At 33.0% G+C, this 23,407-nt stretch overlaps 1 protein-coding gene across 1 annotated transcript in view; it reads right to left on the bottom strand.

Annotated features, from left to right (window-relative positions):
- Positions 1 to 17,317: 17,317 nt before the first annotated feature.
- LOC143045413 (sodium-coupled monocarboxylate transporter 1-like) overlaps positions 17,318 to 23,407 on the bottom strand; it is a 54,823-nt gene continuing 48,733 nt past the window's right edge. Inside the window, exons 13-16 of the mRNA XM_076217899.1 lie at positions 21,359 to 21,576; positions 20,934 to 21,034; positions 19,857 to 19,975; positions 17,318 to 17,613 (exon numbers count right to left, since the gene is read on the bottom strand). Coding sequence (XP_076074014.1) covers positions 17,434 to 17,613; positions 19,857 to 19,975; positions 20,934 to 21,034; positions 21,359 to 21,576 — 618 coding nt within the window. The 3' untranslated portion in view covers positions 17,318 to 17,433. The remainder of the gene's footprint in view (positions 17,614 to 19,856; positions 19,976 to 20,933; positions 21,035 to 21,358; positions 21,577 to 23,407) is intronic.

The following is a 23,407-nucleotide window of genomic DNA, read 5'->3' as shown; positions in this document are numbered from 1 at the left end:
CTTGAAACTTAATACACATGTTCCCCATGATATGATCTTTCTAATTTTAATGCCAAATTATATAATAGTTTTGACCCCAATTTCATGGTCCACTGAACATAGAAAATGATAGTGCAAAGTTCAGGTTAAAGTTTTTGGTTAAGGTAGTTTTTAATGAAGTTAAAGTTACATCAACTTGAAACTTAGTACACATGTTCCCTATGATATGATCTTTCTAATTTTAATTCCAAATTAAAGTTTTAACCCCAATTTCACGGTCCATTGAACATAAAAAATGATAGTGGGAGTGGGGAATCCGTGTACTATGGACACATTCTTGTTTTTCTTAAAATTATCAAAACTGTATTTGTTTGATATCCCATTGTTTTATCATATTTTTTATTGTGTAAATATACTCTTTATCCTTTTTCATATGGGGTTGTCACTGTTCGTCGTCCGTCATGTTTGTCGTCCGTTGGTCCGTCTGTCATAACCTTTTTAGTAGATATGTTTGCTCAGTCCAATGACCAACAATTAAAATTAAGGAGGAAAATGTTTAAGATAAAAAGTACTTTTGCAAATAAATATTACTTCAAATATCCAATGGTATTTGGGGAAACCTTAATTCATCCACCTTTTTACAAAAGTATTTCAAATTCAGTTTTCTTTATTTTTCTGATTTTTTTTTTTTTTTCACTTTTGTCAGGAATTCATAAGAAGGAGCAGATCCCGTATCTATTGATGATGAAAAGATCTTATGGGAGAAAGAAATTTTTAGCATTAAGACATCTGAAGGCCTACGTTTTGCAGTGTTTTATTACAATTGTAAACTCTTCGGTTTCCATGGAATGGATGAGCATCGAGATTTAGATACCTCACAGCACAAAATCTTTATTAATTATACGCAAAACAAACACTGTTTTAAGTTTTTACTTTTTAGGTAGAGTATCCAAAAATGTACAAGGAGGAATCAATCACCGCAAAATTGAACCGAGGGAATTTACCCATTGGGAAGATACTTCAAACCCAAGAGACATTTTTGAACTGTTTAGCACATATTTGAAATATATTCCGAGTGAAGGGCCCTTTTACAAAAGGCCAATCGGGAAAATGAGTTTGAAAAACGAGGGAACTAAATTTTCTGCACAAGTCATTGGCGTGAATAAACTGTCTACATACATTATACTTGTGTTTGATAAAGCAGAAATAGATTGTTCAAACCGCAATATTTCAAACCATTTAGGAAAGGTTTCATGTGTGACAACCCTATACAATAGTGGTTTTGATGAATCTGCCGTAAAATCACGCAGTGGTCATCGCAGTAACGCGGTTGAGACATACAGAAGACAGAGCATAGAAATGAGCAGAAATATAAGTGACGCATTACAACCCCCTCTCCCATCTGTATCTGATGAAAAGGAACGACGGACCAAAAAGCGCAGTCCAACAATGATGAAAACGAATTGATCATTCATGTACCCAAGAGCGTAAAGCGTTTGAAAGTTGTCTCTTTCGATGGCAAAGTGATGTCATTTGACATGTATAATACATTTAACTTTTTTCAAATTGTGTTCCTTTTAATCTTTTAAAACTATGTGTTTGTAAGACTCATGTTCTTTATTGAAAATCCTCAATAAATATATGATTGAAGTAATATTATTATCATAATTGTATATTTAAAAGTTATAGACTCATTGAAGATTCCTTGCAATTTGGTATGATTTTTAGGCATCTCCTTTAATCTTTTCTGTGAGAAAGTCAAATTTTCATAGATTGTTTCATTAAAATTTAATGAAATAAATGATTTCAGGTTGTAAATGAAAAGTAATTGTATTAATTTAAATTTAAGACGGAAGTGTATATAGAGAAATAAATGTTGTTTCTGTTGGTGAATTTTAATTGTTTGAATGGCTTAAGGGTGAAATTATTGCATGGACATACTTTTTAAGTAGTACCAGAATTTGACTTGCTTGTTTGTAATTTCCTATTGATCCTTGAAAAATATTCACATTTAACAGATAAATGTGTACAATACAAAGTTAATTGTGAGTGACTAAATATAGAGCATGGTTTGACCATGTACTATGAAAAATAGTGTCTCAATTCGATACTTTTGATTGGACGAGGAGAGGTGAGTATGTTCTAAGTGTCGGTTAGTGTATAGAAAGGTATATACTAAGAAAATTAGAACGAGGGGCTTGCCCCAATCTCTTATTTTCATAGTATATACCTTTCTATTCACTATCCAATTTAGCACATATTTACAATTCGAGTAATCCTGTAATTAGTCTATTGATATGTTTTGACTGACAAGGTGTAAATCTACTCACTATTATCATTGTAAGATATTGACTCCAGAATAAAACGATTGTAGTAGCTAGTGTAAGTATGTTTATTGGTATATTTGTATAAAGCTGTGTTTTATGTCTGACCAGTTTAGAACATATTCACACTTTTGAGTGACCTTAAAAAATTATCCTTTCTCATTGAAATATTCAAACATAAATAAGAGTTCACTTTTTCACTGTGTATCATCGCCACCGGAAATTGGGTACTAACGAAGCGGAGAGAAATAGAAAAAAAAAGTAAACAAGTTAAGAATTCATTCAATTTAAAGCTTTTCCACTCATTTGATGAGGGTGCCGCTTAAGAATTGATTTTCTGATATATAATTCTTTAGATTATTAGGCCGATAAGTACAAAATTCATACAAGATTTTGTGTAATACTCCAAAACTTGCCACTTAGTACCGGAAAATTTTGAGGTCGATCGTCCTCTGTCGCCCCATTCTCACGATATTGAACTGTTTTTCATTATTTTTCCAGACACGTTTTTAGATTATTATAGTGTGGCATCATATTTACTGAAATTTGTTGTCAAAAAGATGTTTTTTAAAGAATACGGACAAAAACATTGTTTGTTTATTGTACGGCGAATTGCAGGCCGTTGTACGGCGAATTGCAAAATAACAACTTTTGTCTGTACGGCGTCTTGCAATATATTATAATTTTAAGAGGAAATTAATCACTGTTTAGATAATATCGAGTGACGATATTTTGTTGATATCAAAGCTTTACAGGCTTACAAATATACAAAATGACTTACTTATCAAACATTATTAAATATATGCCGTTAATTCCGTTCATAAGTCGTCGTTGCGTCCCGCTATTCGACTTTGTACAAAAAGGTTTTTTTTCAACCATATTATCCTAAATACATTCATCTATCGTTATACTACTAACGACTGTTGTCTTATTTGTTGTTAGGGTGAAATTTTGTAAGTTCAATAAAATAAACCGCCCATTCATCTTTTGTTGGTGCTAGTTGGGTTTTTTTTTAGATAAAACCAGGCAGTGGAGATGTGGTATGATAGCAAATAAGATAACTATCCATCAGGATCAAATAAAGTGTATGTAAGCAATTATATGCTATCGTACGGCCTTCAACAACGAAAACTCGTACCTTATAGTCGGCTTTAAAAAGCACCGACCGAAAAATGTGGAAGGATTCAACAAGAAAACTAACGGCCTAACTTATAACAAAACAATTTATGAAAAACAACAAATATGATAAAGATGAACCAACGACAACATGCATCGAACCACAGGATCGAGAATTTGGACAGACACATAAAGTATGTTCTGGGTTAAATACACTGTTTGATTATTTAGTTTCTGAAGTGATTCATTTGTAAAAGTAAGGAGAAATAAATCGTGAATTGCATTTCGAATTAATTTTCTTGTCAGTTTCTTTTTGAAAATATATAATGTGTATACATCTTAAATGCTGTCAAGCGAATGGTATTTCTATCTAATGCATTTTATCTAATGCATAATTATACGGGGGGCGGGGGCGCAATAAGGGGTCCGTTAACATGTTAACAACACCTCGATTTTGGCAAAAACAGTTAAAAACAAATTTTAAATACTGCTAACAGTTAACAGCAACTTTAATTTACCCTTTTCAGGCGCGGATCCAGAGGGGGGGGGGGGGGAGGGTTCCGGGAGATGGAACCCCCCTTTTTTTTGGACGATCAATGCATTTGAATGGGGACATGTAATTGGAACCCCCCCCCCCCTTTGTCCTGGGTTAGGAACCCCCCTTTTTAAATGGCTGTATCCGCCCCTGCTTTTTTCCAAACGAACCCAAAAGAAATGAAAAGGGGAAGTCATTAGTGCATATCTTCAATGTATTCAAAAGTTTGAAAACCACTGTACAAAGTCGCAGATATGCCAAGCTTTATAAGGAAACTTTTGTAAAGCTGACTAATTTTCAGAATACACACGCAAGTACCATATTTTTTTTATTGACACATGGACAGACAATTGAACGAATTGAAAAGCAGACGGAGTGATTGACTCCAAGAAAAATGACTTTATCATGAATAATCGAAAATGCTTCAAACAGCAAAAGGAAGGCTTCTTCTGGTTATATGTATTGTTGAGTAAATGTTTTATGTCAATCAGTCGTAACATACTTGGGTTATCGTCATGACGTAGGAAAGTGTAACAAACAGATAGAATGAGTGAATACTAAAGGGCGCGAACATTATTTATTTTTATGGCGGGGGCTCTCATAAATTATGGTAACATCTCAGGGTATTCATACGACTCTTTGCTTACATGATTTTATTAAAAGGAATTACGAAAGTTTACTGATTTTTATTTTAAATCATCAAAACCAGTGTATAAATCAGAAAGTAACATGTAAGGTGTCACAAGTTGAAGCACTCTTTCATCTCCAAGTCCCAATTATGAACTCTGAGGTGATATACAAAAAATCCTTGGTCCATCTTTACATTTCCGAAGTCTTAGACTAGCAAATTTGACATCAATTTGAGAACCAAGTCTTCATTTTTCGGCCTCTTCTACCAGGCCACACTGTTCAGTTATTTTACGGATTGCAAATTGAAAAGGTACTTCAATTTTCACCATTCTATTCAGATACTCTGGGTCAATGTAACTTATCAAACATTACATATACATCTGAATTATTTTCATCATAGGACTGACCAGGGTTTTAGCTGGGTAAGAATTGGCCCTTCCTTTTAAAGTTTTGTATACATTACAAATAGAAGCCAGAAATAACTATTTTGGTTAGACGTATAGGGGGCCTTGAGATATCCAAAAACTTGTTTAACACTGCCGCGTTTGTTGCACCTGTCCCAACTTGAGTCCGTAACCTCTGCTATATAGTCTTGTTTTTATTTAATTTCTAAATTTTGGTTCATTTATATGTTTCAGGAAACAAATATTGAACTTCTACCCCCTTTTTGTAGTTAAATGATTGCTCACTTAGGAGACAGCTTCATGTATACCAACACACAGTTACAAGTTTAGTTTCGTATTATGGCCATGGTGAATTTTCTAAACATGAAAGTTTTTGTACAATTAAATTGATTTTTAGATAGTTGAAGTATAATATAGCCTTCCTAGTGGATTTATATGAACATTTAGTTTGTTTTTAGCATGTTATATAAGCCATTTTTCAGTTTGACTGTCCATATTTTCCTATCCGTACCGCCATAGATTTAGAAATTTTGTATTGTTTTTCAACAAAGATTTGACGCTCGATCTTTTTAATTTAATTTTATGGAAAAACCAGCAGAAATGTATATGCTTTTTTTTTACCTCTTGATAGATATATATGTCTATGGTTTCAGGAAAGGTATCACTCTAATTGATTGAAATGTTTCTTTGGACCAAATTTTTGAGACCTTTGTGTGACATGTTCAACCCCCTATTTTGCAATAATTGGTATTAAATAAATGCTGATTGTTGCCATGGATACACAAAAAAAAAAAGATATTATATCTCACCATTATAACTATTGGAAATCAAATCTATGGACGATTCTCTTTCCATAAATATACACATGCATAACTCAAATATTAAGCATTATGTGTTAGGAAGGAAGGGAAAGAGGGTGTTTATAAATACATCCCCCACCTTAGATATTTGAACTTAATACTTTATTTTCTTTGAAAGGACGGTAAACGAATACTCTAAAATTAGCAAGTTGCCATACAGTTGAAAACAAGTTGCCATACAGTAAATTTGTCAACACGAGCAAGTTGCCGTACCCTAGACTTTATTTTTTATGGTCTATATTCTTTAAAATACATCTTTTTGACAACAAATTTCAGTAAATATGATGCCACACTATAAAAATCTAAAAACGTGTCTAGAAAAATAATGAAAAACAGTTCAATATCTTGAGAATGGGGCGATAGAGGACGATCGACCTCGAAATTTTCCGGTACTAAGTGGCAAGTTTTGGAGTATTACACAAAATCTTGTATTAATTTTGTACTTATCGGTCTAATAATTTAAAGAATTATATATTCGAAAACCATTTCTTAAGCGGCACCCTCATCGAATGAGTGGAAATGCTTTAAATTGAATGAATTCTTAACTTGTTTACTTTTTTTTCTATTTCTCTCCGCTTCGTTAGTACCCAATTTCCGGTGGCGATGATACACAGTGTTTTTATAATGAACTAAATGTAAAACATAGGTAATCATCTTTTAAATGGATGGAATGAAACAGCTTGGACATAGTTTGTGAGGACCTATCTATCCCAAATTCATGTATTTGGTTTTGATGTTATATTTGTTTTCTCATAGGATTTTGTCTAATGCTTAGACCGTTTCAGTGTGTGTTACATTTTAATGTTTTGTCGTTGTTCTCCTCTGATATTTAATGCGTTTCCCTCAGTTTTAGTTCGTTACCCCGATTTTGTTTTTTTTGTCCGTGGATTTATGAGTTTGAACAGCGTTATACCACTGTTGCCTTTATTTTACTATACATGATAAATTTTAAAACATAAAGATAGTTTGCAGATGCAGATCCAAAAAGAGGGTGGTGGAAAACGCTTTTAATTTTTGGAATGATCAATGATTTGAATAAGAACATACAGTTGGACCCCCTCCCCTTAATTTTGGGTTGGAACCCCTTTTAAAATGATGGATTTGCCCATGGTGTACCCATAGGTAGTCTAGTGGATGGCATGATATATCTGTCACTGAAAATTAAGCAAACAATAATCATCAATTCATGACGAAATAGAATCAATGGATCAAGTTGCTTTAATTTCCCTTCTCAAGATTTGATGGTTCTCTCTATTTTTGGGTACAAAGTAATTACATGGAAGATAAATGATTACAATTTTAGATGGCATTGTACTCTTATCAAGTTATAAAGAACTATATGTGTTACTCTTTATTTAAATGAAAGAAACTTTTAATTGTCAAATCATTTTTAAATCCAAAGTGGGATGTTTAAATATTAATTTAAAAAAAAACTATTTGTGGGATATATGTTTAGCGACTACATATATTGGGTATATGTTCAGGAGAGCACATATATGGGGTATATGTTCACGAGACAGCAACAGATTTACCGCTAAGTTTTTGAATACACTTGTATATTTTCAGGTACAATTCTTACATCGGATGATTGGTCGTTAGAAAAAGAAAAGATAGAATTTTATAACTGTTATTGTAAATATCCTTTGGTTTTATGAGTCTTTGTTTACTCCTTGGTTTTGATTGTTATTGTCTTTTATTTCTAGGATGCAGTCATTAAAGCTATTGAAGAAGAAGAAATGTCAATAAAAGAGAACTTATAAATAGCCTTTAAGAACTTTGATATTTTCATCCATTCTGTGTCAGCTTTTGATAGCAAAATTAGAAACATAATGACTCTTTTTTTTAAACGCATTGGTGTTACTTTAGTTTATGATGTAGTTTATTTTTAGCAATGCATTTTAGTGAATTATGGCCCTATTGTATTAAATATGATATTTTATTTTACTGGTTAAAGAACCCCTCTTAGTTGGAAAGTATTTTCAATTTGCCAGTTGGTTTAATTGTAGAGATGTGAAAACTCAGACTCAAAAAACATTAAAAAAGATCAAGACATGTACTTGGATAGTATACATGTACTCCCATAAAACTAAATGTAATGCTACAGTGAAAAATGAAGCTAAAGGCCTTCAACAAAGGCGTCCTTGTTTAAACACTGTAGATGGAGATAATTGTACGTTAAAAATAATGTACAAAATCTTGAAAACAAATTGAAAATTGCTAGGAATACTAGAATCATGAATGCCAATTTTAAATTGACCAAATTTAAGAAGAGCAATGTGAAAAGGGTTTACTCATCAGATGGACAAATTAAAGTACAAGTGGACGTGACCGGGTTATTTACTGGTTCAAGTTATTTACTGGTCCAATGTGGCTTATTATAGAAAATTAAGATTATATCTTAGATTTTAATCAGGTTTGGGAACAATTTAATGTCTTTTTGGAGTTTTATTCTCTAGATGATACTGATTTAGTCGAAGGACAAATATTGTGTAAAAACTATAATAATATTGATGAAAATTTTTATTGTTTATTTGCGATTGAAGACGAAAATCTCAACATTTTTACTACTGAAGCTCTTCAAATAATTATATTAAACTTTCAGTAGATTCTAGAGAGACAGTTGAGTGAGTATCTTCCTGGAGGAATCTTAAATGTAAAAAAGCCAGATGGGATTGATTTAAATTGAAGAGAACAGAGCGAATCAGTCGCTACTACTTATATATTATGGAAAGAGACTTTGCAAATTTAGATAGACTTCAAAGGGAAGAACCAAATACTAATGTAATTGCACTTGAAGGTAAAATTTTATTTGCTTACAAGACAGTTAAGTGTGGGGTTTTTTTAAAGGTAAACGACAATCATAGACTTTCACCTGGAAAGTAACGATAACAAAAACAATAAAACTAGACGAGAAGGCTAAATGAGATGCAGAAGAAAAGAAATTAACAGCTATTAAAAGGAAGAGAAAAGGCAAAAAAGTGCAATTCATTTATTAACACTTTAACCAGAGACGAAAGAAGTTACAACTTACCAATCAGAGATTACTATGGGACCAGATGAAACCCATGTAGACATCTAAACTATCCTAGACCCAAGTGCATTAGAACTACCAACAAGAGCCGACATTGATAGTAACGAAGATCTTTCTGATGTCGTTTTCGACATTTAAACCACCGGATTTGTAAGTTGAAAATATTAACACAACGATGTTTATTATTTAAATAACTTTACTGAAAAGGACATCGAACATGAACATCTATATTAATTGGAAACATTTCAGAATAAATTGCCATCTATTGAAGTTTCACTATGGTATGAAAGCGATGACCGAAACATTTTTTTTTCTCTCTTTTATCGTATTTCATTTAGTTAATGTCACGTATACTTTTTGGCCAATAGATAAATGCCTGTTGGCTTGATTGATTAAATAAATATATATATAAAAAAAAGATGTGGTATGATTGCCAATGAGACAACTCAGCACGTGAGACCAAATGACACAGAAATTTATATATATATATCAAAGTTCGGTCTTCAACAATGAGCAAAGGCCATACCACGTAGTCACCTATAAAACGCCCCGAAAGCCTTTTTATGATAAAATTAACAGGCATCCACTAATACAGTTATAAGCCCATTAGAACTAACGTAAGACGCTGTATTTTTTTGTAACATATTTCATTTGCAAAACACTATTAATTTCTGGTTCATCACATGGTTGTCAAACTTACCGGATTACTATCGATTTATGAAAAAGAAACAATCATACGTTATATAAAGTTAGACGCAATTGTTATTAATAAAAATGAAAATTTTAATGTTTATAATTGTTAAATATATGTGCATTTATTACAGGATACGATTCCGAGATAGTTCAATGTCAGCAGTTTGTATCAAAGGAGGGTTTGATAAGTACATTATTCCGACAAAACCGATTCATCCAAAAGCTACCGAGGTCACCTATCTTTTCAGTACAGGGACGCGGCTTTATTATAACTATTATTATATCAGCAACATGTGACAGGACCAAAGGAGAATGTTTTTAATAGTTTTATTGACTGGTTGTCGAAGAACTCATTACTGGTTGCACATAATTGTAAACAATTCGATGCAAAACAACTGGTTTCCCAGATGCAGCCTTTTAACTATTTTACAAAACCTCAAAGACCATATATTTCGATATTGAGACACGTTACAGTTATTCTGTGTTAAATATCCGAAAGGAAAATTATATATTCACAAAGCTTATTTGCCAATGACATTCTTATAATATAATGCTCACAATGCCCTTAAACTATTAAACCAGTTGATAGAGGTAGACATTGCAAATAATCACCTTATTGAGAATAGTTACGTTGTAAATGATGGATTTTGTCTGATGCTTGGTCCGTTTCTGTGTGTGTTACATTTTAGTGTTGTGTCGTTGTTCTCCTCTTATATTTAATGCGTTTCCCTCGGTTTTAGTTTGTTACCCCGATTTTGTTTTTTTGTCCATGGATTTGTGAGTTTTGAACAGCGGTATACTACTGTTGCCTTTATTTATATAGACCGACAATCGAAGCTGTTTCGCGTTGTACATGATATAGACCGGCAATCGAAGCTGTTTCGCGGAAAGAAGCATTTAATGGTCTCCTATAAATGGGGTTATTAGAGAAAAGGTCATATCAAGTCTTCTTGTAGAGCTGAACAAGTCGGCGTTCGGAGTATTTTGCTGAGGACTTCAAATGGAAAACCACACATAAGTAATCGGAAGAAAAATTATAAATCGTGTTAGCCAGTATTTATCTAAAAAGGAAAATCACAAAAATACTAAACTCCGAGGAAAATTCAATCGGAAAGTCCCTAATCACATGGCAAAATCAAATGACTACACACACCAAACTAAATGGACAACAACTTCCATATTCCTGACTTGTTACAGGCATTTTCAAATGTAGAAAATGGTGGATTGAACCTAGTTTTATAGCACTAAACCTCTCACTTTAACAACAGTCTCATCAAATTCTAATTTATCATATCCATTAAATTATATTTTTATACATGATTGCGTGTTATTTACTTGATACTTTTATGTTCCAAGAATAACAGGAAATGAAATACAACTGAAATGAGTCAATGTAAAACAACGTAAAATTCTGTATTTCGTAACGTCACATATTTTTGATAATTTCTAAGGATATTGGTCATCTTTGAAGCGATTTATCTGCAAAACAAGGATGGTGACATATGTTTTTTATGTATATATTTTGTTCACATTCCTGGATATTGTTAGATTTTAGACTTTCTCCGTATATTAGAAAATAGCCATCCATTGAAAAATTTAGAAAAGCAAGTAGAAAAAAAGCTTTTTCCCTATATCTCTTTGTAAATTTGGCACCAAAATTGGCATTTACTTAATCAAAGTACTAGTGTGCCATATTTTTTTGAAATCGGGAGATATGCCATTCGGTATCGTGTTACCTTAAAAAAAGAAAGATTGAAATAGAAAATCAACATTTATTAAAACTAAAGAAGAGCGGTAGATAAACTATGTACGTGTCTCTAGTGACGTTTTTGATTTTAACGAACGTAATCTATGTATTACTGGTAAATTATTAAGCCAGGGATTTCGTAACCATAAATTGCTTAAAACCTTTAATGAATTTTTCATAGATATAAAGATTGGTTCTGAAGTTATTTCTAACGGTATAGCACATCCTCATTTTTACGGAAATGTTGTTAAGCGTGCCCGAAAATTTAGACACGATCCTGGTAATCTTGTCGATCCTTTAAATAAACTTATTCTAAAAGGTTACCAATTCAACACTCATAAGATCATTGGATATTGTTTTTATTGGTATAAATATTGATTTTGTTATCAGTAAATTAAAAGCAAAATAAATATGACTTGTATGTTAAATACATACTAGAAGACACCCGCGAAATCGCGGGCATTCAGAGCGTAGTTTAAATTATGTAAAGTGTTGTTGGAAGAATTTTGTAAAATACTGAATGACTGGAGTATTTCAGCAAAAGTATCATATTAAGTCATAGGTTATTGGGGACAGGAAAATGTTTTTTTTTTATCCCTCCACATTTATTTCCAAAGTTCCTAATTTTTGGTTTTCTATCAATTTCAATATGAACATACATTAAGTATGTTATGAACATTTAAGTAAGGAGCTTGTAATTCAGTGGTTATGTTATTAACATTTAAGTAAGGAGCCTGTAATTCAGTGGTTGTCGTTTGTTTATGTGTTACATATTTGTTTTTCGTTCATTTTTTTTGTACATAAATAAGGCCGCTAGTTTTCTCGTTTGCATTGTTTTACATTGTCATTTCGGGGCCTTTTGAAGCTGAGTATATATGCGGTATGGGCTTTGCTCTTTGTTGAAGGCCGTACGGTGACCTATAGTTGTTAATTTCTGTGTCATTTTGGTCTCTTGTGGAGAGTTGTCTCAACATGGCAATCATACCACATCTTCTTTTTTTTTGTAATCAATGAATTTTGTAAAAGATTTAATGACTGCAGAATTTCAGAAAAGGTATCAAAAGTTCACATGAATAATTTTAGCGCTTATCTGTATATTATGAACATTCATTACTATATAAATAAAGCGTATTTACTTTCAATTCTAAGTTAACTAATCGATCCATGGTGGTCATTGATATAGTATACAGACCCTCTCTATTTAATAAACTCTGTGACCGCCGTGGATAGCTTGAAAATGATAGCAGATAAAATTATGAAAATACACTTTATTTGTAGTATATGTATGTTCAAAGTATACATAAACGCAAACCGGAAAGTCTAATCCGACTTAAAATTTCGTCCAATGACTGGACAATATCCGGATGCCTTTTTTCTCGTTTTTCTCCCAAAATAACTCAATCTGAATAATCATATGAATGGATGACAAATGCAACTATGCACTGTACCTATAGGACACAGAGGCGTGTTGATTAATTTATCGTGGAAAGAAGAGAAGCGACACACAAAATGAGGTCTTCTCGTTTAATAGTATAGATACACATTCATGGATCTACAATCTGTTGATATCTATATCTTGGCATTGCACAAGATCATGTTTTTCTCTGATGTTTATGGCGTCCTTACACGAAATTCATTGGATGTGTACGGATTGATAATTTAGTCTTAGATACATGATTCTTTTATTAGTTGTCAGAAGCTTTGAACTAGCTGCCAGTTAACTGCAAGTACTCTCAGATCTGTACCTAGTGTTTTTTTGTTGTTGGGATGTACAAGTACCCGTCCACGTCCACTTGTATTTTTGTCCATCTGATGAGTTAAGCCTTTTTCAACTGATTTATATAGTTGTACTGTTATACCACTGTCCTAGGTAAGGGGAGGGTTAAGATTCTGCTAACTTGTTTAACCCCGCCATATTATGTATGCATTTACCTGTCCAAAGTCGGGAGACTGTAATTCAGTGGTTGTCGTTTGTTTATGCGTTACATATTTTGTTTTTCGTTAATTTTTTCTACTTGAATACAGCCGTTAGTTTTCTCGTTTGAATTGTTTTACCTTGTCATTTCGGGGCTTTTCTAGCTGACTTTTCGGTATGGGCTTTGCATATTGTTGAAGGTCGTACGGTGACCTATAGCTGTTAATTTCTGTGTCATTTTTCTCTCTTGTAGAGAGTTGTCTCATTAACAATCATTCCAAATCTTTTTTATAAGCACTGTGCTACAGAAGGATCGGTTTTGTGGTGGCAGTTTGATGGTTTGGGGAGGAATTCATTATGGTGGTACAACACATTAAGTGATCGTTCGCTGTGTGGTTTATTTATGTAAGCAGATAGCACATATTTCTGTGTAGTAGTCATATATATTTCTAATATTACTAAGATTTAATATAAACTTTTATCTTAATAAATAAGTATAGTATATTAATAACTTAGTTTGGGTTTGGGCTGTTTTAATCTAGATCCCATAGATATAAACAAACATGTGATTGCCTTGAAATGGGAGCCATTTTGCACCTGCGAAAATTAACCGCTATTTGGTATGTGCCGTTTGGTGTTGCTTCGATACATAAAGCGTGGCTGTGTACTTATACATCCAGTTATTGTGATATTGTAAAAATAAGTTTGTATGATTGTCTTTCCTTATTGCTTTTTTTTCTTTGATACATTTAGGACGTGGCTCTGTACTTATACATCCCGTTATTGTACTTTGGTAAATTTCTACATTCTTGTTTTTAATTTTTGCTAATATTCCATTTTGTGCGTCTTTGTTGCATATTTTTTGTTGTTTTTAAAGATCGATTTAAGATTATAACACAATGTTGACTGCTGTATATTTTTTTTTCGTCGTCCGTCGTCGTTAACTTTTACAAAAATCTTCTCCTCTGAAACTACTGGGCCAAATTAAACCAAACTTGGCCACAATCATCATTGGGGTATTTAGTTTAAATAATGTGTGTCGTGACCCGGCCAACCAACCAAGATGGCCAACATAGGGGTAAAATGCATTTTTTGGCTTATAACTCAAAAACCAAAGCATTTAGAGCAAATCTGACGGGGTTAAATTGTTTATCAGGTCAAGATCTTTCTGTCCTCAAATTTTCAGATGAATCCGACAACCCGTTGTTGGGTTGCTGCCCCTGAATTGGTAATTTTAGAGATTTTTTGCTGTTTTTGGTTATTATCTTGAATATTATTATAGATAGAGATAAACTGTAAACAGCAATAAGGTTCAGCAAAACTAGATTTACAAATAAGTCAACATGACCAAAATGGTCAGTTGACCCCTTTAGGAGTTATTGACCTTTATAGTCAATTTTTAACCATTTTTCGTAAATCTAAGAAATCTTTTACAAAAATCTTCTCCTCTGAAACTACCTGGCCAAATTAATCCAAACTTGGCCACAATTATCTTTGGGGTATCTAGTTTAAAAAATGTGTGACGTGACCCGGCCAACCAACCAAGATGGCCGCCACGGTTAAAAATAGAACATAGGGGTAAAATGCAGTTTTTGGCTTATAACTTAAAAACCAAAGCATTTAGAGCAAATCTGACATTTGGTAAAATTGTTTATCAGGTCAAGATCTATCTACCCTAAAATTTTCAGATGAATCTGACAACCTGTTGTTGGGTTGCTGCCCCTGAATTGGTAGTTTTAAGGAAATTTTGCTGTTTTTGGTTATTATCTTGTATATTATTATAGATAGAGATAAACTGTAAACAGCAATAATGTTCAGCAAAGTAAGATTTACAAATAAGTCAACTTGACCGAAATGGTCAGTTGACCCATATAGGAGTTATTGCCCTTTATAGTCAATTTTTAACTATTTTTCGTAAATCTTAGTAATCTTTGACAAAAATCTTCTCCTCTGAAACTGCTGTTCCAAATTAATCCAAACTTATCCACAATCATCTTTGGGGTATTTAGTTTAAAAAAATGTGTCCGATCACCCGGACATCCAACCAAGATGGCCGCCATGGCTAAAAATAGAACATAGGGGTAAAATGCAGTTTTTGGTTTATAACTCAAAAACCAAAGCGTTTAGAGCAAATCTGACGGGGTTAAATTGTTTATCAGGTCAAGATCTATCTGCCCCGACATTTTCAGATGAATTGGACAACCCGTTGTTGGGTTGCTTCCCCTGAATTGGTAATTTTAAGGAAATTTTGCTGTTTTTGGTTATTGTCTTGAATATTATTATAGATAGAGATCAACTGTAAACAGCAATAATGTTCAGCAAAGTAAGATTTACAAATAAGTCAACATGACCGAAATGGTCAATTGACCCCCTAAGGAGTTATTGTCCTTTATAGTCAATTTTCAACATTTTTTATAAAATTTGTAAATTTTTACTAACATTTTCCACTGAAACTACTGGGCCAAGTTCATTATAGATAGAGATAATTGTAAGCAGCAAGGATGTTCAGTAAAGTAAGATGTACAAACACATCACCATCACCAAAATACAATTTTGTCATGAATCCATCTGCTTCCTTTGTTTAATAGTCACATAGACCAAGGTGAGCGACACAGGCTCTTTAGAGCCTCTAGTTACCTATTATGTCTGGTTTTTTTTTTTTTTTTGTTAACGCATCGTTGTCAATATAATTAAATTTGATGAGACTGCCTAACAAGTTAGAGGTTTCGCTAGCTATAAAACAAGGTTCAATCCACCATTTTCTATATGATAAAATACCTGCACTAAATCAGCAATATGACAGTTGTTATCCATTCGTTTGATGTGTGAGCTTTTGATTTTGCCATTTGATTAGGGACTTTCCGTTTATAATTGTTTTGGCGCTTTTGTTGTCTACCTTTATTAGGAACACTCACTCTATGACCTTTGAAATTCAAGGTTGCAAAAATATGTAGAAACTTATTGAGCTTTATGGCTTAAAGAGACTTTTAGGAAATAGCTTAATTCATCGAAGATCAACTTTGCTCAAGGGAATAACAACCGAAGTCTCTCTTTGTCTTCATTCATCATCGGGACTTCACAATTTAAGTTATAAAATGCGCCACTGAGTTATATCCAAAATTTATTTTCAAAAGCTCTTACTTCAACACCAAAAATAATTGTTGTAGTTTTAACATTGGCAGGCATTATATTCGTGATTATTTTTACCCGAGCAATGGTGAGTGCTAAAATAAAACAAATATAATGCCTTCCCATGTTAAAATTTCAATAAAGTATTTTTAATTTAATTTAACTCCCGTTAGCGCCATGTGTCGCATAGGGCGCGAATGGAAGCCTTCCATCTGAGCCTGTCTGCTGCTGCTTGTTGTGCTTCTCCCTTATGTTCTCCATCCAAATTCTGTTCTTTCCATATCTACAAATCGCCTATAAGTTTCTATTAGTCTTCCTACATTTCCTGGTGGTGTCCATGTCTAGGCGATTCTACAATCATTCCATGGGTCCATCCTCAGGGTGTGAACTGTCCAACGCATGGGTCCATCCTCAGGATGTGACCTATCCAACTCCATCTCCTGTTCTTAATGGTGTTGGTTATGCTGCACATGTTGGCTTCTTGTAGCAGTTCTGCGTTGGATATCATAGTTGGCCAAAATATCTTAAAGATTCTACGCAAGTTCCTTGTGTTGAAGGTGTTAAGTCTATCTCCATCTTCCTATATTCTGCCCCATATAGCAACAAAGATATTACATTGCTTTTATAAATTAAATAAAGTATAGCTTGCATCAATTATTTGGATTCTGATTAGAACAATTAATGTAAATTTTTATGACCGATGTGTATGCTCTTCCATGAACCTCCCTTTTTTTGTTGGCAATGTGAATTATCAGAGGGAGCAGTTTTAAACAGCCAGCATGAACGGTTGTTGTATCTAGGTCAAATATGTCAATTTCGAATTACAACACATTACAGTCATAATAAACGAATAAGTGCCAACATGTGCATCATTTAAGAGTTTGGAAGTGTTTTCAGTAAATGAAATATATTATATGTATAGTTCATTATTTTACAGTAGTCAATATACGCATGTGCAAACAAACTTTAATGGATTTAGAGCATGGGTTTATTCTCACAAAGCGAAAGAAGCGTTATATATAATATCATATTCACTTCTTTATATAATAAATAATATATATGTATACATTTCAGTAGTGTTTTCCATTAGTGTTCCTGTTAATCACCGTCTCTTTATCATTTATTTGTTCACCAAGATTAACCGGTAATAAGGTTTCTCCTTCCTTTTCGTCATTTTTGTCGTCTACATTTAGCACAATGTTTTGTGGTTCTTTAATCAGTGTAGACAATGTATGCTGAATTTCAAATTTCTGAAAGAATTATGAAAAATTCAAGAAAAGACATACACAAATTAAAACAGTGGTTCACCAAAGCCCTAAATCCTAGTATTTTTGTCTATATACTAGCTGGGTTGTTTATAAAAGATTGATACTTGTATCTCGACACTAATGATTTCACTAATAGTGAAGGAGATCAAAAGACTGTTCTACAATCCTTCTGTTGATCTTGTAATCCTTATTTTCACAATTTCAAGCTCTGCAACTCTTCATTTCGCTACAGCGTAATCGATTTATGAATTTATCATGTCACTTCGGTAGTCTCCACCTATTTATTTAGTTCAACTCATCCTTTCCTTACATTCTATGAAAATTATTTGAAAATAAATGTGGATATTGTTTTATTGTTTTTTATTTCAGAAATGCATTTCAATTCGAATTTCTTATTTTTATTTCTTGAAGGTAGTAGAAGATTTTAACTTTGTATTTGATATATGGGTACCTTTTGGGATTTGTTTTTTACAGCTACAAAAGGACACGATAAATTATTCAATGCAATTGTTATTTGAAGTAATGTAAATATTTCTAGCATTCATTTGATGCACCATTTACTACAATAAATAAATGGTGAAAAGGTATCCGCACTCAATTCTATTTTGGACAAAGTTTTATATTATTGTATATAGTTGTTTATAGTCTTGTTGTGTTTAAGAGTAATAAGTTTGATCCGATAATCTTTGTGAATACAATGGTATACAAAAAACAATAACAACAAAGTAACCCTGTGTCACAACGATGGTGAAACTTGAGGTTTACATAGAAATATTTAAAAATGTACCGGATTGTCTTTAAAATAACAGAATTTGTTAATTTGATAGCAGAGTAATATTTTGGCGAAATAATATTCCCTTTTCACATATGAATTGAACAACTTGCTTTTATGTACAACACATGTTAGTTAAGAGGTGTGATGTTTCAGATTCATTACTTGGTGTTGATCTTTTGTTACTATATTGTTGTGGTATATTTTGCCGATGCATGATACTATCGACACTTGCGTATTGTAGTTTTTCGTTTCCAGCTATTTCAGTATTCGGTCTGAAAAGATCGATATACAGCTCATCTCTAACCAACAGTACTTTCCTTTTTTCCCTTCTGGCCTGTTTTGCCACTGGGTATAAAAGTTTTCTTTTTTGTTCTATTTCTTTATGAAATTGTTCTTGTACTCCGAAATTAGTCCCCTTTAATTTAATTCATTTTTCAATACAATTTCTTTGTCCTTAGTTGAATTAAATTTTGTCAAAATCGGACCATTACTTCTGCGACCTCTTTTCTCGAATCTGTGAACTGTAACGAAGTTGATTATATCATTAACTCTATAGGCAAGTGAGTTAGCCGTGCATTGCATAACATCTAATTTCTTAATTTTCTTTTCAAACTTCTCGAATCGATGCTGAAGACCTCGAACAACTTCTAATAAACTGTTCAGAACCGTAGCAGTTTGGTGTCAAAACTGTATTCAGACATTATTATTTCACAAAAAGTCTTTCACATACTACTGTTGTCTGTTCTATGGTCGGGTTGTTGTCTCTTTGACACATTCCCCATTTCCATTCTCAATTTTATTTCACATACAGTTGATCAAAAAATATATCGGTATTAAAGTATCAAGGAATTGTATCTAAGGCGCCATATATTTAAGGCAATCTTCAGACCAATAGGCTACTATTGGAGACGGTGCTACGTTGACCTCGTCAAGATAAAGGTATCGCTGATTTACAATTTTCACAATATTCTTAAGTTGGCATTGTTTTTTGATCAACTAAGATTGCATTTTAACGAATTATCCTTTTACTGAAGACTGTTCCACTTTTCATTCAGAATTACTTCCAAAATTTAACGTAATATCCTCTTTTTTCGGGAGCTCAAATTTCGTTGCCGTTCCTTAGTAGTTCATCCGTGGTTTTGTGTGTCTGTTGGGCTTTTCATCTTTTAGTCCTGGTGTTTTCAGATCATTACTGACTTATAAATGCGAATAGCCCTTAAGTATCTCTCGCCTCTCTTTGGTCAATGAGTCAACATACAACAAAGACCAAATTACACAGAAATTAACCACTATGGGTCAGAGGACGATTTTTAAGCATGAGTAAAAGCTATGAAAAGGATCAAAATGGCAAATAAAATAAAACAATCGAAATGTTAAAAGTAAAGACCTAACATTTTAATAGGGCAATCTTTGTTTTAATTTGAAATATATTTATATAACTAAACCTTACGTTTTTGTGTACTATTCCAAATCGTAGAGGTTTGAGTATCTTTTCGGGTAGATATGGACATAGAACATCAAATATTGGACAAATGAACCGTGCATCAACCGACTTTGGATCTGTATAACCTGTGTTAATGATAATTAGTATATGTATTAATGGGTCTCTATAACTTGTTACTTCAAAGAAAATTATATACATGCTCACTATCTATGATACTAAAGGTACGAATTTTCGATCATTCAAGAAGTCTCATGAACTCTGAATTGTCTTATCCTGTAGCCGAAACACTTTCTACAAACAGGTCAGATCATTTATTGAAGTAGTAAATGAAGAAATACCCTCATGTCATATAAACTCTGTGTTTAATATTCATAAGAAACGTTCCAATCTAAACATATATTTAATGGAGAGTTGTCTCAATGGCATTCATACCACATCTTCTCATATCTTTGTAGATACTTAAAATACGATGTAACGTTAGATGGTATATAACAAAAGTTAAAAGTTAGCCAGCATGTTATTAGATTTTACATGTTATTTGTGTTTTATTAGCAATCACAACGAATATCCATTTTATTAGTGTATAAAGTTACCACAGCATAACAAATTTGACAATAAAGACAAATATAGTTACTACCTCGGAATATACATATGACAGATTTATTATTCATACACAATATTAGAAAAACTTTTTTTTTTTGAATATTTTACCTGCATTTCATTTTACACGCAGAGAATATAGCACAAAAAATAGAAGCATGCAATAGTGTTACTATAGTTTCAATTCAAGAAAGAGTATTTATGGCTAGACACAAAACCAGGTCCAACCCATAGTTTTTTCTTAAAATTTCCTGAACCAAGTCATAAATATGACAGCTGTTATCTGTTGTTCTGTTCTTTTTCTCTTGTTACTTGAAGTGTTTTCCTAGGATTTAGTTTGTTACCAGATTTGTGTTTTCGAATTAAGACTTTTGAACAGCGTTTTACTGTTACCTTTATTTGGTAGTCGCATTTCGTCGATGTCATTATCAACATAATTATTTAGTTAACAATAAAAAAGTGAAAAGCAAGTAATTAACATACCTGTCATAAAACTGACAATAAGACCCACCACTATGACTATTCCCGGTCCCAGAACATTATACCAAACAAATGACAGGTCGTACAGTGGAAAAATTGTGTTACTGAAAAAAAAAGTTGTTGAATATTTGATTTCATTCTGAAAGCATAATTAGATATTTCATCAAAATCTCTTAGTTTTCGTTTGCTCCTTAAAAGAACTTCTGAGGTAATTCATTTTAGCCTTGTGCTTTCCAGGTTTTATATTTACAATTCATCAAACAGAAAATATGTAGTCAGTGATTTACAATTTTATAGATATGCATGTCAATCAGAGGGAAATTTATCGGGATTTGTGCATTACATTGTTCTATAAACATTAAGTATGAAGATCAAATTAAAAGGTCCTATGAAATCTCGTATTTGTTTAAACAGTCCAAACCTCAAACCTGTTGTTTGTCGGCTCTATCGCTGCTGTAGAATTGTATTGTGTATCTACCGATGCTGTAAAGTTGTACATTGTCCTTGAGTAATTGCCAAATTCAGATGTGTAATTCATACATCCCTCAGTAGACAAAGGAGATTTTGGATATATTTTATATAAAAATGAGCCAAGTCCAATCCACAGCATCATAGCAATGCTTACAATTGTTCCCACAAAAGCTCCCTGAAAAATAATTCAAATAGCTACAATTCGTTTTGATTTAGACAGACAAAAAACGTCAACTGGAATTTTGATATCACTTTTCTCACTTGGCAATAGAACGAATGTCGTATCATAATCAAGATACAGTCTTCAATTACAGAAAAACTAATATCACTGCTGTTACTGGTGATAATTGGCCTATATAATACAAAATTATTTTTTTTTTTTTTATTTTCAATGCAGTAGCACTTGATTTGTGTTTATGTTCTTCAAGATTTGAATCATTTACCTCTGAATCTTGTGTACCCGAAACGCGTCGACATACTTATACTAAACGTTTTATGATTGATTGATTGTTGGTTGCTTTCCATTCAGTGGCAAATATTTCATGTTTGTCAAGGACGAGAATAGATTAGCAATAAATACAACACAGATGGTAGTTAATACGCCGTCCGGGCAGAAATTCGGGTAAATATTTACTGCCACTTAAAACTGAAGGTATATTGCGTAACCTTGGACGGAAACGTTGTCTGGCAATTGGCCATTTATGAACCCCTTTTTGTGCCCTCTTCTTGTCTACTGGTTTCTTTATAATTATGAGGCTGACTTCATACAGGAACTTCTTAGAAAGAAAGATAAGAAGTTAGCGATATCTTTTAACTCTACTTTCCGCTATATAGATGATGTTCTTTCACTAAATAATTCAAAATTTGGTGACTATGTGGAACGAATCTATCCCATCGAACTAGAGATAAAGAATACTACAGATACAGTTAAGTCGGCATCATATCTTGACTTACATCTAGAAATTGACAATGAGGGTCGGTTGAAAACAAAACTTTACGACAAAAGAGATGATTTCAGCTTTCAAATTGTGAACTTTCCATTTCTAAGTAGCAAAATTCCAACAGCACCTGCATACGGGGTATATATCTCCCAATTGATACGATATTCCCGTGCTTGCATTTCCTATAATAATTTTCTTGATAAAGGGCTGCTGCTCAAAAGGAAGCTATTTAACTAAGAGTTCCAAAAGGTGAAGTTGAAATCATCCCTTTGTAAGTTTTACGGACGCCATTACGAGTTGGTTGACCGTTATGGAATAACCGTTTCACAAATGATATCGAATATGTTACTTACGTCGTAACTACAATCCCCTTCTCTTTCATGAATGTGACCTACCGAATTAGACTATACCGGATTTGTTTTAACATAAGCAACACGACGGGTGCCACTTGTGGAGCACCTGAGATCACCTCTAGGTTTTGGTGGGGTTCGTGTTGCTTATTCTTTAGTTTTCTATGTTGTGTCATGTGCACTATTGTGTCTTTTTCATTTTAGCCATGGCGTTGTTAGTTTATTTTCGATTTATGAGTTTGACTGTCCCTTTGGTATCTTTCGTCCCTCTTTCATAGAGATGGTGCAATTGTTCTTGACGTGCAGTGCAGATAGTGTCGCATTGTGTTTGCAAGAGCAATCGTAATTGACGTCGTCATTATGAATATACGTAAATCAGAAGTTGTACATCTAGAACAACCTATCGTACATCCGCTTTGTAAACGGTTCAAGTGCCCGTCGGAAGAAGAAGATGTGACCATATCCTTAGTCACTTTCGTCAAGGTTTTTTTCTCAAATATATTAATGGTACCTTTTTGTGAGTTTCGAACTTTTATATCTGGGAGTCACTGGTAAGTCTTCTGTGGACGTGGCGCGTTTTTGACGTATTGAATTTTAACCTGATGCCTTTTGTTATCTATTATTCATGTGTTTCTTTGCCTAATACGTTCTCCTATTTATTTGTATTGCAGTCCTGTATTATTATGTTGTCACTTTAATGTTATATTTAACAATG

Source organism: Mytilus galloprovincialis, chromosome 9 (assembly GCF_965363235.1).
Source record: "Mytilus galloprovincialis chromosome 9, xbMytGall1.hap1.1, whole genome shotgun sequence".
NCBI classification, from domain to species: Eukaryota; Metazoa; Mollusca; class Bivalvia; order Mytilida; family Mytilidae; genus Mytilus; species Mytilus galloprovincialis.
This window is presented reverse-complemented; position numbering and strand designations above follow the sequence as displayed.